The 19,083-nt window shown below is 36.6% G+C and overlaps 1 protein-coding gene across 1 annotated transcript in view; it reads right to left on the reverse strand.

Annotated features, from left to right (window-relative positions):
- Positions 1-19,083, reverse strand: part of LOC126249701 (rho GTPase-activating protein 100F) — a 405,508-nt gene that overhangs the window by 243,113 nt on the left and 143,312 nt on the right. Inside the window, exons 3-5 of the mRNA XM_049951380.1 lie at positions 3,807-3,989; positions 3,403-3,682; positions 1,778-1,946 (exon numbers count right to left, since the gene is read on the reverse strand). Coding sequence (XP_049807337.1) covers positions 1,778-1,946; positions 3,403-3,682; positions 3,807-3,989 — 632 coding nt within the window. The remainder of the gene's footprint in view (positions 1-1,777; positions 1,947-3,402; positions 3,683-3,806; positions 3,990-19,083) is intronic.

Genomic DNA, 19,083 nt, shown 5'->3' on the forward strand with positions numbered 1-19,083 from the left:
ACTTGTTTTTCATGGGGAGCTTTCAAGTTGAACCAGCTCCAAAATGATCATCACATGTGACAGTAACATGCAAATACTGCAAGCACATTCTTGTGATCACAACAATGAGCCCAGTACACTTGGTAATTTTGAATGGATATTCAGGTAGATAAAATTTTAACAACAATTTTAAACTGCCTAGAAAGTGAAGAGGGGAAAAAATTTCATTGTAAGGCATGCCATTTCTATTGCCTGGGAATGTACACTACTCTCTGTAAGAAATTACATAACATATTTAAAATCTATCATTTCAACTACTAAAAATATGTATTTTATATCAAAACAATGGAAAGTTCAGGATGGAGAACAACAATATGAAAGGATAGATTGCTGCTCACAACATAGAGGACACATTGAGTCACAGACAGACACAATGATAAGACTGCTAAACCTTTAGCTTTTGAAGAAAAAAGTCCTTCTTCAGAAGCAGAAAACACACACAAGCCCAACTCCCAAACACATGGCTACTGTCCACAGCTGCTTTGGCCCAAGTGGCTATAGTCACTATCCATGTGTGTATGTTATGCTTATATGAGTGTGCATATTTATTGCTTCTAAAGAAGGAATATTTTGTCCAAAAGCTAAAGGCTTAGCAGTCTTTTCTTTCTGCTGCTTGATGCCTCCTCTATGTGGTCAGTAAATGAAACATCTTATATAATTCTGCAACTATGGACACTATGGCCACATGAACGAAGACTTTAGGATATATTTGAAACACATTGCTCATTACTTTGAAAAATAAAGAAATAGTTTAGGAAAACAATGGTGTCCATTCTACTGTGTTAGTGAATGAGGGCATAGATGGAGATCATAAGGGGGTAATATGTAAAAATGTTTGAAAATGATCTGTCGATATTGCATTCTTGTAATTAGTTGACTCTGAATACTTTAAAAGTATGAGGTGCAAATTGTGTCTTAGTTGTACCACCCAGCCTGAGCACTGCAGCAAGCCAATAATCATGTCAATGTGTTTTGGGAACAAATCTCATACCACATGGAGAAATACCACACATAAATTTAAGACCATCTCTGGAATCATATGTTGTAAACCAGCAGAGAATCAGACATATTTATTTACAATATATGTGACATACATGTATGCAGGTGAAGCCATGGATAAAAAGCTATTTACACATACAAGAAACACAAATAACAGCTCTTGCAAAATAGTAAGGGACAGTCTAAATAACAAGTTAAGTAAAAGTAAAGTTTCTGGGACTTCAGACAGATGATAATATTTCTTGGACAACATATTCACAAAATTATATGTTGCAGTCTTCACCATATGAGTAATTTCCAATTCTTATACTTCTTCATTCATTGATTTATTCCTTCTGAAATATGCAATCTTCCTTGCTTTGGTTAGTTGCTATCTTTTTTGTCCTACAAAACCATACTTTGAGTAAAACTATAGTCGCTAAGAATATTATTACCTCAGAAGAGTGTGGTGTGGACATACTGTTATGGTTGTCTGCAAACTTTATGTAGGTTGTTGCTCTAGTGCCTTTGGATTCTTATCATGCCACCCCTGTATATATATGTGTGATTAATAATATGGACTCATACAAAAGTAAGTACAGTATTCACTCAGTGAAAAGTTATTTGCAGTTGTATAATGTTTTCTTAAGCATGCTATCTACTGTCCAACGGTATTTCTATTTTACTCAAAGTATTATATGTTCCACAGGAACTTCCCTACAACATGTATAGGTATAGATATAGATACATATGTAAGTACCTAGAAGATGGCAACATTTCCCTGCCATCACCACCATGCCTTCTTGAGCTTGAATCATCAGCATCATCCATTTCATCATCTTCTCGTAACTCTTTCTTAATGACTACAACAGGAGGTGGTTTATGTTCTGAACGGGGCTGCAGATGTGGTGAGACCACACCACCTTTTCCTGAACAACAATGATTGAAAGTAATGTTAATATGAATATCCAATACCTACACATTAAAAGCAAGTTTTTTAAGTCTCTTTGATGGCATATAATCAATATTTTCTGTAATGTATACTAAATAACTGTACTAACATTTGAAACAGAGTTTAAAAATACATACGGATGTTTTGGTATCAAGTAATGTCCATCACTATAAGGGACTATATTTCAAACTAAACTTTTACTGTGTGATGAAACTACTGCGCATACAATACATAAGTAGCATTTCAAAGAGACTGAAAATGCACGTGTTATAAAAGTTACTTCTACATGTGCTTTCTTCAGGAGAAAAGGGACAAATTAGAATTTGAAAACCAGTGTGCTATCATTCTACAAGACAACAAATCATTCCCCAGTTATTCAAAGGCTATGTTTGCCACTGTTGATTATTTTACAGTGTTCATAGGTTATATGTGTTTGCAGGCTTTCTCGGAATATTTCAATGATAAAATCTTCTTGGGCATTTAGAGTATTGAGTGTGAATGTAGGATGCAGCAAGTACATCAGACAGACACAGTGATGCATCTCACAGTGCTGCATAGAACACATCAAAAACATTCGACTAGGGTAGATGGACAAGTCTGCGGCGGCAAAGCATAGCTTCAATGAGGGACATAACTTTGATTTTGAACAAATTAAGAACCTATGCAGCGCCAATGGGTTCTGAGCCTCAGTTGTCAAAGAGGTGGTAGAAATACATTTGCACAAGACCCTAATAAACTAGGATAGCGGGTTTCAACTCAGCACAGTGTGGGAGTCTGCGACTATGAAAATATGACATAATGATCTGTTCTGAAGGCAGTGGCATCTGCGGACAGAAAGGACAAACACCAGGACTTGATGCCCACATCACATCCCCCATCACCGGCATGGCACCCTTTCCTGGAGGCATATGATTGGCCCACGCACAGAAGAGATCAGTGGTCCGATGGATACACAAATATGCAGAACACAACATTCTGACACTTTGCCTGAAGATGATGGATACAAAACTCATTGAAACACTGCAACAAGATGACCACCACTCAACTGGTCACCTGAGTAAATTTTGTCATATATAGGTTATATTTGTCTTTGGTATGCTATCTTGCAGTAGACTTATAACATACCTGTTATCATGTGATCCACTGTTAATCAGATTGTGGATTTAAACTAATTACCACTCTCAAGCATTGCTGCTTCTTGAACATCTTTTTATTCTGTTTATCCTGTGATTATATTTCTATGATAACAACATTTTGATATGCCACCTATACAGTGACAAGGTAGAATCAATGACATTCATATAGAACTATGTTGTCTGCAATATTGAGAAATGTAATATACAGTAGATATGAAAATATCCAACTCAGGAATTCTTTGGAATTGCCTTGTATGTTGATATGAATTATATTACATTATCTCATTCTAAACTCACCTGCTTTTCTCTGTCTTGTCACAAGCACCAGCCGCCTAGGTATCGACATAATTATGACTACATCATCCAGACTCATCCGAGTCACATCCACCATGTTGACAGCTAGAATTTCATCACCAACTTTGAGGCATCCACTGTTGTATACAGCTGATTCAAGAGCAATTCGAGATATGAATACTCCATCAGAACGTTCAAGCCCATTACCCTCTCGGATGTACAACCCCAGAGTTTGACCAGGGCGCTTCACAATTTCCACAAGGTGGACAAAATGTTTGGCATCCTAAAAATACCAAATTATTCTCTTTAGGAAACACTTTTAATTGATAGTTAAATTATACAGCTCTTATGTTGTGTGCTAGAAATAATTTTACTGTTAATATCCATTGTTTAATATTAATACTTGCCTGTAAAGCTAAGAACTTCTTTGCCGCCTCTGCAGCTGCTCTTCCCAAATGCCTTGGGTCGAGAAGCCGTACAACCATCTCTCCTCTTCTTTCCACAGCTTCCAAGGCTGCTGCAGTTGTTGCATCATGGTCATTTTCTACTGTTTCAATTTGCCTAAAAATCTCTGTTGATATACCACTGACCTGGTGTCAGAAAAACAGTAAATTAATGACCTGATATGACCTATTCTATCAATTTAATTTAACATAGTAAAACTCTGAAGACTATTATTTATTTACCCTATAACAATTAATAGTCTTTTCATTTTCAGACAATTCTTTCAATACTAGTCAGCTATCAAATGACAACCATAAAATAGCTGTTGAAATTATTTGCATACATACTCCACAATACATCATGCACTCTGTGGTGGTATAAGCATAATATACTTAAATAGTACTCATTAATAAGCTGCAAAAGAAATAAAAAATTAATGGTCACAATGAAGTGGGCTACAAGAATTCTGATGCAACTACTAAAACAAAATGGCAGGAATGAACATAAATGTAAGCTATCTTTATGACAGTATGTTAGAAACTACTATTCAAACATGTCATTAAGTAGGTGGAAGCATCTATATCTATATAAAATAATGCAGTGTAAATACTCAAATAATGGAACATGGCAGTTTTTTTAATGTTATGAAAATAACACAACCTAACTCTTCAACAGGGTTTGATTTGAATCACAAAAGAGTACACAAATAACTGAAAATGTAACATAAACATTTAACATAAATGTAAATGAATGGATGAAAAATTTTACACACACATTACATTCTACATACTCCTAGGTGAAACTCAATGTCAATCAATATTTCTGATACTGCTGTAAAGCTACTATTAGAAATTTACTGGAATGAAAATACTGTGCACAAGATGTGCACGTGTAACATAAGAACAAAGTAACAAATCTACTAACTAAACTGATCTTTGGCATAATCTATGACACTGTTCCAACAACTGTATGTGAATAGAATTGTAAACATATGCTGCTTGAATTTAATCCTATTGCTTGGCTCTGTGTGGTTGCAAATAACTCAGTATGAAGTAAAACAACAGCATTCTGTGAAAATAACTGACTTTCAGTACTCTATGTGTTATACTTGCACATTTTATTCAGTGAAGTGAATCACAGGCATATATTTTTTCATATTTGTAACAAACTGACAATACTCTGTATTATGGGAAAATTTCAGAACGAACTATGCTTATTAACAATACAAATTTTAAACAGTTGCTCTTCAGTTTTTATTTCCTGTTGTATCAGTTAAGATAAGAGCAACACTATTTTACTGCATTGTGAGGTAAATGTTAATTTTGAGTTCATAATAATTTTGATTTCATACACTTGTTTTCTACAGAAAAACACCCAGAAAGACCATTGATTGTGGCACTGCTCTAGAAAATTGAAAGAAAACAATATTTTTCATAGAAACCAAACAAACCTACAGTTAAAATGGTAGCAAGTGTGTCTTTCCATCTCATATTCCATTGTACTGACAGAAATATTAAGAGATTATTCTAACATTCAAAGGTGCCACATGGTAGTGATGTTCTCAATAAATTTCACCATGAAATGAAATTTACCATGAAAGTAGAGGAAGACAGCTATCAAGCAGTCCTTAAGAATTTGGTTTGGGAGAAGATAGATGGCATACTGTATACAGGGAAAAGACTCAATTGCATCTCTATTTACATACATCCAGCTGCCACCGTCCAGATTTATTGAGGACTCTTTTGAGAACTCTGATACACAGAGCTTTGGCCCTAATTAACAAGGAAGAAGACATCAATGCTATCTTCCAACCAACATAGTGAACTGCATTTACTGCACTCAACGCAACTGCAAGTATCCTTACGACGGGCAGTAAAAATGTTGTGTTCTGCAGCACTGCTGGGAGTATGCCAGTTATGTTTGCCTATAATCTGCAATCATTTAACACACCTTGTACAAAGACTGTTTGTTCCATTTCAAACAGACAGGAATGCTGTGCAGACATGTAGATTGTAGGACAATATAATAAATGAAGCCATTAAAATTAGGAGTGGTAATGGCCTCATGAGCAGAGACAGAAGGTACAAGCTGAGCTCTGTTTGGGACTTGTTACTCACCACAATATGCTGTAACCATGCACAACTGAGAGACATCAACATAAAACATGAGGTGGGACTTGGGTGTAACCTAATATCTCTTCATCCCTCTACTCACCCAACCATTCACCCATAACATGGAGAGGGGCTGAACACTTCCTACTTTCACCTACTTAGAAACAACACGGATGTAATCTTGATACTTTTCCAGGAGATGCTGAGAGTGACAGTCTTTGGCTTGTGCAACCTTAGCTCATCCACCTAGACAACTGACAATTTTATACTGTGTTTATTTGTAAAAACTCCACTGACGTTCATGAATCTTATCTCCTCAAATAATAATTCCTTTCATCCAATCATAGTTTGTGTATAACTACACACTTCATAATGTGAGACAGCTATGGTCAATATTACATTAACAACTTTGTAAGGGCTTTGAATACCTATTATGGCCTCTCAAGAATGCCATGCATTCCAGTTTGCAATGCCAAGGAATCTAGTTCTGAAATGACAGAAACTGATGTAGTGATAGAAATTTTTGCCTGCAATTTTTGCACAGCAAACAAATTCTTAGACAGATTTATTAGAAATTATTGACCACAAATTCCAAATGTAAAATCTATAATTAACAAGTAAAATGACAGTATTGTCAAAAGCTCATATGTTATATACAGAAAACTATAAATGTTCAGTAATCTGGGTTGTGCATTTTTTACTTGTGGACACATTTCCTTCAAGCATATGGTAAGAGTAGATTTTTTTATACAAAAAGAACATTTTTGTAGCACTACTGTTCTCTCAGACACAAATAATGGTCCAACGACATTCACCACTTACATTACATGTGTCATAAAAATTAATCTCTTTTTGAACATATATAACAAACAGAATGTCAACAGCAAACAAAGTTTTACACTACACAAATTTACATCATACTGACCAGCTGACTGAGATTTCTGTAAGGTGTCTCTAATAACTTTGTTGTAGTACTCTTGTATAAAATGTGAACAATAATTTATAGCAAAGGCTACATTGGCATTCTCCAAGATAGTGGAATACAAATAAAGGTATACCATGACCCAGGCTACTTTTTTATTTTCTCTAATTTCTCTGCCTTCCATGATTATCGCAGGATCAGATGCAAATACTGTCACCTATTCCTGAGACACTTTTACAAACTTGTTACTTCTTTCCATCAATCTTTTGTAATTCCTCAAGCTCAGTCTTGTAACTTTCCAAATGACATTGTTCTTAGAACACATAATTAAAATTATATGTTGGTGACAAGTCACCAATTTTAACTCAATGACAAAGAAATTTGGTATGAAACTCAATAATTTTGAAAATGAGTTATAGGATAGAACTACTCACCAAACAGGACGCAAATATAGGCATGGCTAATACAGACATTCATGGGGAAAATGAAATCGTAACCCTTCAGAACAAGAGGTTTCTATTTTTAGAGCATGAAGGAAAATAGGGCTAAGAAGAGAAATGAAGAGGTTGGGAAGGAAGGAAGAGTATGTGCCAGAAGCCATGTCAAGAGAGACTTGTTATATTTTGGTTACAGATGGAAAGGAAGCGAGAATCTCATCGCTGAAAAAGAAGTGACAACCTCCTGTTTCTGGATTTCCTTTCCCCATGCACCTGCTGGTCTATCTTGACCTCAGTCCTGTTTCCTACATTTTTTCCTTTTATCCTTCACATCCGGATATCTGCTCTGTGCCCCTTTTTTTCCCCAGCTCCAAAAGAACATAAGGCCGTATCATTCACACCAAGATTTACATCTTGTTTGGTGAGAAAAACTAAAGATCTAATCATTTGCAGTATGAATCACTCTTATTTTAGTTTTTGAGTGCCTTATCTTTTGAAAGTAGACATAATGGTAATGTATATGACTGAAAATTTCGCTTCACATGTTTCTGTGTTATTGACATAACTTCACAAATTCTGACCAAAAAATTAGTTTTATACGCAATGAAGATTCTTGAAATGAAACCCATTTACTATTGACCTAATTAACAATACTTTTACAGTGACTTATCTATGCCTAACAAACCAAATACTGGGTGAAGTGTGAGAAATAAAGTAACCAACTTCGCAACTGGCTGAAAAATATCCTGGTACAGGAGGGAACTATAAGAATCATGCACATTTAAAAAAATAAAAGCAATCCTGCAAGCTCTTACCTATAAAACAAAACAATAACCCGTGTATGTAGAGGACTATGGGTGTGTGTCACCGACTGAGAAGGTTCTTGCGGCTGGTGTAAGGTTGCTCTGACAGAGTAGGTTCTTGCAGTCATCACTGGAGGATTCTAGTGGACCATTTTGGTGTCTGTGGCTCTTAGGTGGTGCAGGCAGCATCCTCAGTTCATATGATCCGCCCACAATGTAGCTCCCGAAAACTAATCTAGCAAATAAAAAAATACCCGCCATGTAGCAGACCTTCCCAAATAGTTATCAGCTCGTGTACAATACTGACCTTTCCACAGAAAACTCATGAATTAAGTTTTCATAAGTGTGTTATCCTGGGTAGGTACATCACATATGCTTCAGTTTAGTTTTCACAGCCTATAAAATGTTGTGGCTTCAGATACAGGCTGCCATAATATGATTCATTATATCAAAGCTTAAATGATCTGCCATTTAAGAGCTTGGAGGAGTTCTGATTCTGACACCAGTCATAGGACATTATTTTAAAAAGCCACAAGCAATGAAAACTGTTGTATGGAAAAGAACTGCCAATAAAAGTGAAAGAATTTGATGCAATTAAGCTGAGAAACTTCATGTGCACTTAGCATAAGTGAGTGAATCTTGTATTTTGTGCACAACAGCTGCTCCGTAAGCTGCTGTTTCATATCTGTGTTGAATACTAGCAGTTCGGTGAATAATTTCAATATGCGTCATTTGTGTGGTCAGCTAGCAGAGTTAACTTTTAGTACTGTCACAATGAAGGGTTTGTTACTCAAACATCAATGAATATGCAGATGCTTCATAATTCATTTCAGAAATTTCTAACCATTTTTGGGGAGTAAGTGGAAACAGTATTGGACTAAGCAACACAGAATCACTTGCATCAAACATGAATTCCACACACACATATATAAATATATAACATATTGTTATTCTGTGATGCTGTGTGTGACCCTAGCTGGTAGAACAATAAATATTTGGAAGTGGGTGCTACAGGTGATAATGATGGAGACTTGTTGAAAATCGCATACATTACCACACTAGCTGTAAAGCTGTGTAAAGCTGAAGCAAATCATGCATAATATGTGCTTTCAGTTCCAAAATAAGTATGTCATGCCATTACCATGCAAATGTCATTCAAAATTACATTTTCAGAGAATCCTAATTCTAAAAATTAGTGCAGACAGAATAATTAAATATAGGATTGTAATAAATCATCTATGAATAAGATTTTCTTACAATATATGGCAGCTGATTAGTGGTTCTATTAAGTCAAGTGTCTACATCACCTATATCAGCAAAATTAATTCTTCCTCAATATATTATATCCATCATAAATACAGTAATTCTTATATATCTTAGTAACATAGGATGATATGTGTGTTAGAGAACATAGTACATTTTGTAAAGCTTATAACTCTTTCATTATTTTTATTTTGTCATTTAGCTGCATTTAAATTTTATTTTAACCCCAATGTAGCTTTACGTTCAATCAACAGTAAAACATTTAGAAACACAGAGGAAAATATTCAGTTATTAGCTAGTTATTCTAAGGTGGTGGGTAACTGCTTTTTCTTAATATTGGTATTCCAACTGTTTCTGCATTCACTGATACTGATGTTCATAATTGAAGAAAACAATTCTGCTCCAGTATTACCTTGCCAAAAATAGAAAATCATTTCAATTTTGCCAGCAAAATTTCACAATTTACAATAAATTATGTCAAAGTATTTCCTAAAACCACAAAACAATCTCAGATATATTAATTTTTGTACGACTGTCTCAAATTACATTAATGGTGGTACCCCTCTTTCCATTTATTTCCTTATTAATTATTTAAAATAAGATGTAACACTGCTCTGGATTGCAGGATTAATTATCTCCAACTTTTGAAGGGAAATATGTTTAAGCCTGTCATTTATGGTGCCAGCTTAGTTAGCAGAGTATTCAATAGAAAAAGTACAATGTGTAAAATAATATGTAGGTCAACACATACTAAGAGGTTATCTTTAAGAGATCAGACAGTTTCATGCGGACTTTCATCTGTCACAGTTTTCAGTATGGACTTATCTCTGGAGAATCATTACTACAAAACAACAGTCCAACTGTAGGAAGCATTGGCCATCCCACACAAGACAGTTCAATAATTCAAAAGTCATTGTAAGTCTGTTAAACATTACACTCAATTACAATATTTTGTAAGAAATAAAGGAATAAAGAAGTCACTTAACGCAACTTGTTATACTTGAACACAATGCTATCGACCTTTGTGAATAAAAATTAAAACAAAAACATGCCAGTAAGTTAAATCACACCTCAATATCTAGAAGAATGAAGTGACAAGCAAACATGACATCTAGGCATCACCTGACAATAAAGTACACAGAAGAAAATGTTAGTTTCTGACTGTAGATTGTTCCAAAGACTTCATTTATAGAGTGTGGTGTGAGAAAGAGAGGATCCTAGGATACTCTAATCATATATTCAAAAAAATTAAGGTGATGTCTAAGGTAATGCTGAAATAGCATTTTAGAGGAGTGAAGTTCAAAGCCACATCAGGCCATATAAATTTATATTTTCAGAAATATCCCTAAATAAGACAAAAGTTAATTTCTCACATCCTTCTCCAGTTGCACTACTGTATCGTTTCCAATGATCTCTATTCCAGTAGGGTATTAAACATTGGTCTTCTCTTTTTCCTAAGGAGTACTCCTTCTTCCTTCAAATATTGGGCTATTTAATCTGTTACAGTTCAACTTTTCATATTTTCCTTGGATGTGCCAATGATCATCATCCAATTATATGGTAAGCACATATCTTTTTGGGAAAGCAACTGTGGTTAATTTTATCTAAATGATTTGTCCATTTTGTTCTGTAGTGCTTTATGCAATCTCCTTTAGTTTTTTTATACATTTTTCTGTCCTCATTTATATGCTACATTTTTTCTTTTTCTTGTATACCCTATTGTTCTTTACAGCAACATATTTTTACTGTCTTTAAACTTCTTCCTTTTTCAGGAACTATTCCTCACTTTCATATCCTGGAGTACATATAGCTGTAGTTTTGTAAAATTTCATTCCAGTCTCTCTTCCTATGCATTTTTTAAAAATGTTTATAATTCTAAAGTGTATATCACAAATGTAATTAAATCTTCCTACTTCCTACATTGTTACCAATGTCCACCTCTTCTGGGAAACATAGTGTACCCTTGGAAATTTTTATTTTATTTTCAGTTACTATTTGGAAAGATACCCCATTCAGCCAATGCCCTATCCATACAGGCAGGATGGTTTACTTGCTGGCACTAGCTCAGCTACACATATCACACAATTATCAGATGAGGAGCCAGACAAAGGTGTCTCACAATGACCTGTCTTCACCTTCCACCTTTAACACTAGGAGGTTTCTGATCAGACTGAGTATCTTAATGGTTCCTGATATCTATCCTAAATTTATGGTGATATCAACTAAAACAAAGCTTGTAAGCAGTAGGATACACTGAATGGCCTTTTTAGTGTGTATGATGTCAGCATCATGGGGCACTTCAAATGAGTTAATGTATTTGACTCCTCCTCTGACAAATGGTCAGGGATTCTTTGTGCTTCCTTTTGTACAATTTTGCCTGGAGCAAACTGGAACATTTTCCTTATGATATCTGCATATGACATTTCACAATACACTATTTCATGTCTCTGCTGATAATGGTTAGTGAGACTTTGTAATTCTGTGACCCACTGCTAATATGACTCACTTACATGTATGTTAGTCACCATTCAACAGTCAGTTTCTAATGGTCTTAGATGATACTCTTGGTGCAACATTTGTCCTACTTTGTGATGTGTTCACTATGATCAGCAACGGCTGTGCATCTGAAGCAACAGTATGATTCTATAAGCTGCTGCCACAATATGACATGTATGTGAATGTATCTTTGATTATCAATATGAAGATGCTGGGCAGTTTTCCTGAAGGACCATCCAATGTCCTGGAAGTTCACAATGAAAACACTCTCAAAATCTGTGAATTGCTTGAATTGTGTTCCTTGCACTGCCATAGCATTTAGTATTTCAGTATTATGCTCAGAACTAGAAACCACTCTTTCAGAAAGTGAGATACATCTATTATGAACTAAGGCATGGTTACTAACTGTTCACAGAATACTGATTTGAATAATTGACTTTACTACCCTCCATCTACACCCAAATAAAAACAGGGAGTTTCTACATCATGCCTTCAGAGGTGTTAATTTTTATCTGTGATTAATGTATCTGTATACAAACAGCTTAAAGAGTCTTGATTTTAATGGCAAGTTGAACTGAGCTTTCCAGACAAGGAAAACTACTGAAAATGTTCAATATTTTGATAACAGGAACTGTCATCATCTGTACTGGAAGAACATTATCACTTGAATAGCTTACTGTGAAGTGCATCAGTGTATATTCATTCCTGTTAAGAGGACACCATTCTTGTATAAACCATACTTACATATTTCATGTTGGCCATACAGAATGTAATGTATTACGGCAACATGAAAAATTCTTGGCCTGACAATGAAAAACTATATTTTAATGTAAAAGAATGCACTTAGTTTTTTATATAGCCCCTTTTCAGGTCAATGCATGTCATTTATTGAGCTAGTAAATTCTGTTCCTTACATGAAAATCTGAGACATTTTCTAATTATCCAGTTAGATCTGCTCTAACCTATACATTCAATTCAATTTTTTTCCTGTCACAAATTTCTTTGGATGTGGGATAACTGGGAATCAGAAGATGCTAAATCTAGTGATCCAGGAAGATGTTACAACAATTTAGTACTTCAAGTCCCTCAGCTTTCCCATTATAAAAGCACCTTTAAGTGCCCGGATTAAACAACACTCTTTTCTTTTTTTCTTTTACAATCCCAGTCTCTTCATGCATTATTTTTGCAGGAAGATCTGTGACATATTTGCCATGTATTATTAAAGTAAACTCATCCTGGTGCTCTTCGAACCACTCATGTGCACTGCGAGCTGTGTGACATGTTCCATTGTCCTGCTGGTAGATGCCATTGTTTCAAGGAAAAAGAAACTGCATGTAGGGATGGACATGATCCCCAAGGATATGTGCATACATGTGTTGATCCATTGTACCTTCAAGAATGATGAGATCACCCAGGGAATGCCACAAAAACATTCCCCAGACCATGTCACTCCCTCCGACAGCCTGGATCCTTCCGACAAATGTTGCAAGGTGTTTGCTTTCAGACATTTCACCCCACACACAGCAACGGCCATCTGTCCGATGGAGCATAAAACATCATTCATCTGAAAATGCCACCTGTCATGTGTGGCCTTTGGGCACCACAGTTTTTGGTAGCGCCATTTTGCTATGCACGTATACCTTAGCCATGGCAGCATGCAAACAGTTTACAAACTTTGCCATTTTGGTAATGCTACCACCTTGGCTCAAAAGCCAATGATCATGCCCTTTTTGATGGTAGATAAATCACTCCATTTTAGCATTACAGTGACTGCACTGCTTTTTGCATCCCCCCCTCCCTGACATGCATTATATACCCTCCACTGCTAGTGGTACCACTTGTTGTCTGTGAGTGGTTACTGCACATTGAGACTGAATGTAGGCAGTGGTCACATTAATGGGACTGGACCATGTATAATCAGGTAATATTGTACCTTTACAGATGTAAGGTGCTATATCTAAAACAAAAAAATATGCAGCACATGTGCAGAGTTAGTCAACATACCAACACACACAATACACTGAAAAAGGTCAGAATTTTTATTGATACAAAACCATACATGATGTGGTCAACATCTTAAGAGTCAATAGCCTGATAGGCTATGAGTTCAGGAAAAACCAAATTGTCAACAATACAAAAAGCCACAATGTGAAAAGCAGATGAGGCACTTCATATACATTTTTTTCATAAATTTTCTACAGGTTGTAGACCACACTATATTGTAAAATGTACCAACATTTTAGCCACTATTGCAAATGACCCTCCTCATGCTGTGTAACACCCGAGGCAAGTTTTATATATATTATCATCATTTGGCCCCTGTGCTGTCATTAATATATCAAAGTGCAAGACTCACAATTGGCACCACCACCGACACCACTAGGAAGACAGTTGCTGCCTGCAGGAGTGACCAACTATGAGACAGCCTAATTCCTTGCGTTAGAGGAAGCTTCAGCATGCCACTGCTGCCGGCAAGTATTTATTTTTGTCTGCAGAGCTGAACAGCCAGTCTGTATTTGGCCTGAAGTGTTATTACCATGGAGCTTATTGAGTGTACTACAGAGATATCAACAAGCTCAGTGGGCTCAGTACAGTCTATCCATTCCAAGCAGTGTCTGCCCCCAGTAGCTGAGTGGTCAGCATGACAGACCGTCAATCCTAAGGGCCTGCGTTCAATTCCCGGCTGGGTCGGAGATTTTCTCCGCTCAGGGACTGGGTGTTGTGTTGTCCTAATCATCATCATTTCATCCCCATTGGCGTGCAAGTTGCCGAAGTGGCGTCAAATCGAAAGACTTGCACCAGGTTAGCGGTCTACCCGACAGGAGGCCCTCGTCACATGCCATTATTATTATTATTATTATTATTATTATTCCAAGCAGTAGGACTCTGCATATAACTGAACATTTACCAATGACTTGGGCACCCCATCATTTGTACAGTATATCAATGTGACAAACGACTCAGGGGCTTCTAAGCCCTTGCAAGCTTAGTGTCTTACAGAATGAATGTATTCAGCTAAGATTGTGTCACCATTATGTACTGTTTTAGGATTGCCCATTTCTACCTCTGAGCAGTGACACAACATTGGCAATCAGACTTTGGAACTTACGGTGCTGAGTTGTTCCACTGTCAAGGGTGATATTATTAGTCATTTTATTTTTCTGTGTATTATCATGTCTCTATCACCACAAGAACTTTCTCTGCTAAAAGTGGTCCAATGCAGGGGCAATAGTTTCAACAACTGGTACAGAGTGTCATTCAACTGATGCAAGTACTTGCAACAGCAAATGCACCTCAATAAACTACAGCTGAACACAAATTCTGAGAATTTCACAACCAGCAAGAGGACCTGGGCTAAATACGATGCTCAACTTGAAGCAAACTTCTCTGCCTATGACATGACAGGTATCAAGTGAAAATTTTATTTCATTTCTAATGTGAGGGCCAAAGTGTTTCAAGTGTGTGGGCTCTCATCTGGAGGATATTGCTTATGAGTCATTAATTTGGAAATTATATGAGCACTTTGTTGCTCAGATGCATGTATCAGTTGTTTTTGAGGCTTAGGAAGCAGCTTGGTTAGACAAACAAATAGTGAGTCACAAAACTGAGAAGGCATATCAGGTATTGCAAATGTAAGTGTTCATGTGGAGTATCCTACAGTGAAATTGTGCTCCGTGATGCTGTTACCTAAAACGTATCAGATGAACACATATGTGCTGCTATTTTGAAGACACCAAATTCTAATTTATAAACTATGCTTTCTATCATTGTGTCTCAGACATTGTAGGTGTGTGTGTCAGAGGTAAGATTTAGAGACTCTGGCCATTTCTGTAATTCAAAGTGTACAACACACTAAGTTCTCTAATCAGTCAGAAGGCAAGCAGCAGACAAAGCCAAGTGTTAAAAAAGTCAGTCACACAGTGCATGTGCCACTTTGCTGTCTAATGCAAGGAAACTGTGCCTGCAGTACTAAACAGCACATGGCAGTAAATAGTGCCCATGCAAGGGGGCAAAATTCTTTTCCTGTGGCAAGTGCAGCCATATTCAAACAGCGTATTTGCAAAACTGCTGTGATAGGTGGCAGTCAGACTCTAGTTCACAGTGTATTTCAGTACAAGTAATGCAGTATCAGCTGAGGTAGTGCTAGGGGCCCAATCAGTGGCTCGCCCTCCGAACAAACAGAAATGTTCACAAGTAATCAAATGGCAGAGAAATAAGCTATATGTACATTTGCATATGGCACAGCATTCTGTCAAAATATAATTAGGTAAAGTGCTTCCATAATGTTGCTGAGCAGAAACACTTGAGAATTGTTTGATAGCCCACTAATGACACTCTGTTAGCATAGAATGGGCACCATATTTCGGTAATGGGTGCATGCAGCATGCCTGAAACATTTTGTAATGTTACTAAATCTATGTTACTTCATGTCTTGTGTTCGTGGGACAGCCCAAACATTTTTGGTGTGGACTCATTAGACTTATTTGACATGGACATTCAGAACACTGTGGTTCAAATCAATGCTAATGTCCCTCAAGATTGTGTTAATAATTTGTGTGCAAAATGAAGTAACCTATTTCAAGAAGATCTTGGAAAAGTTAAAGATTTTGACCTGGACATAACTTTAAAAAGGAAATGTGCAACCACATTTTCATCATGGATGGCCTGTCTCCCCTGCTATTTGTGATAAGCGTGTTCAAGAATTGAGACTATGGCAAGACAGTGGTGCTTTTGAAATGGTTTCAGTAATTCAGTGCATACACCCCCACCCCCCTTGTGGTTAAAAAAAACCATCAGGCAATTTAAGGCTATAGTTCCAGTGCCTCCCATTCAGCAGTGCATTAGCTCCCACGATTTTTAATGTATTTTAGCATTAATTAAATGTTTGGGGCATATTTTATTAATTATTTAAAAAGCAACATTTCATTGCCCCATTGAACACTTGTTTCTTATTTTGTCTCTAGAAATACAGAACAAGGGTTCAAGTTAACAGCAAAGGATCCTCCATGTGCAAACTATTTACATGTTGTAGTGTCCATCTGCATGTCAATGAAATATTTAGCCAACTTAGAGTTTTTATTTCAAGTTCTTTCTGAAGCAGGCCTGGAGTGAAGATAAGTGAAGTGCATGTTTTTCTGTGCAGAAATTGAATATCTGGAACATGTAATTAATGCACAGGGAATACATCCAGCACATTCACACTCATTAGGACTCAAGGATTTTCCAGAGTCCCATAACATTAAGGAGTTACCAGCCATCATGGGAAAACTTTCTTATTACAACAAGTTTATTCCACAACACAAATTACGGGTTCACTGAATCAACTGCACCAGAAAGGTGTTCTCTTTCTGGAGTCAAAAGATTGTCAGGACGCATCTCAACAACTTAAGGATGTTCTCTGTGGTGATTGTTGTTTGGTCCACTTCAACGCAGACAAGCCCATTTTCTTAGCAGCTGATGTGTCTCCAATGGGTCTGGTTTGATGTTCTCCCACAGGATTGGTTCCTCTGACAAGTTTATTGGTTTCACTTCCAAAACTTTTAGCAAGGTACAGTGTAACTACAGTCATCTGGAAAAAGAGGCACTCACCATTATTTATGTAGTCACTAAATTTCACCAGTATTTGTGTGGGTAACGTTTCTATACCATCACCGAGCACAGACCACTGACGGCTTTCTTCAGCCTGTCCAAGCCTGTCCAGACACAGACAGCACCAAAATTGCATCATTGGGTCCTGTTGTTGTCACACTAGTGGCATAAATTGTTGTACAGGCCTGCAGCTTAGCATTGAAATGCTGACTTGTTTTTATGGTTACCAATTGGTATGGACTTTTTGTTTGATTAATCTGGAGATTCATGCTTCCAGACTGATTCACAGGGTCTTAACACCCTTCATGAGTATCCAGTACACTACCAGTGTATTGCACAGGAATCTGCCTCAGAACCTGCTCTATGAGTTGTATTGCTATCTGTTCACAATGGATGGTGTCACAGCTTAAAAGAAGTCCACCACCCCATGGCATACCATTACTTTGTGCATCAGTATGGGCTTTCTGTGTATCTGAGTATCCTTCTCTTTCATACTGTGAATGACAAGGCACATCTGTGGTCCCTCAATGCGAAATGTTGAAGTTGTTGCATCTGGGTCATTGGGAAGTAGTATGCACCAAGCAGCTATCTCACTGCCATTGTGCGTGGATGGACATGGATGCCCAAATTCAATGGATGACCTCCCACCACACAGCCTGTGTGGAACATGATTCCAGTCCACCACAATGGTTTTTTTAGTGACCATGTCCAACAGGACCATGGAAAAGGTTAAACACAGATTTTACAAGACCCTATTGGAACATGGAATGATTGCTGGTGGTTGATGCTTATAGCAAGTTTCCCTTGCAGTAGTTAGCAGTTAGCAACATGTTCCATGGATCATTTTGTACAATAGATTGTAACAATGTGGAAGGAGTCATTACGCATTCACATCACAAATTAAATTGTACTTATGGTTACATTCTGAACATTTCTAAATTTTTTTAACAAAAAGAAAAAAAAAGATAATTGAAATCCTTCTGCGGAATAGAAGGAGTTGGCAAGGAGAAACTTTCTCAGTTTGTTATCAAATTTTACTTTGTTGTCTGTCAGAGATTTTATATCACTGGGAAAATGACCAAAAATTTTTGTTGCAGCTCTGTGCACCCCTTTTGTGCTAAAGACAAACTTAATGTGGAATAATGAATGTCGTTTTTCCTTCTGGTATTGTAATTGTGTAACTCAGTGTCCCTCTTGAGCTGTAGTGGATTATTTATAACAAACTTCATGTCAGAATAAATATACTGTGAAGCAGTAATCGGAATGTCCAACTTCTTAAATAGATGTTTACAAGATGATCACAGGTGAGCACAACATATTATTCTATGAGTACGTTTTTGTGCAATGAAGACTTTCTTTCTCAATGATGAGATACTTCAGAACATTGTTCCATACAATATTATTGAATGAAAATATGCAAAATGTGTCAACTTACTGATTTGTCTCTCCCCAAGATATGCAATGATTCTAAGTGCATATGTGACTGAACTAAGTTGTTTTAGGAGTTCCAAAATGTGTTTTTTCTAATTTAAATCCTCATCAACATGGACCCCTAAGAAATTTAAATTTTCAATCCTATTTATTACTTCCTCACCATGTCTGGCACTTATCACTGGTGT

The sequence above is a fragment of the Schistocerca nitens genome, chromosome 3, assembly GCF_023898315.1.
Source record: "Schistocerca nitens isolate TAMUIC-IGC-003100 chromosome 3, iqSchNite1.1, whole genome shotgun sequence".
Lineage (NCBI taxonomy): Eukaryota > Metazoa > Arthropoda > Insecta > Orthoptera > Acrididae > Schistocerca > Schistocerca nitens.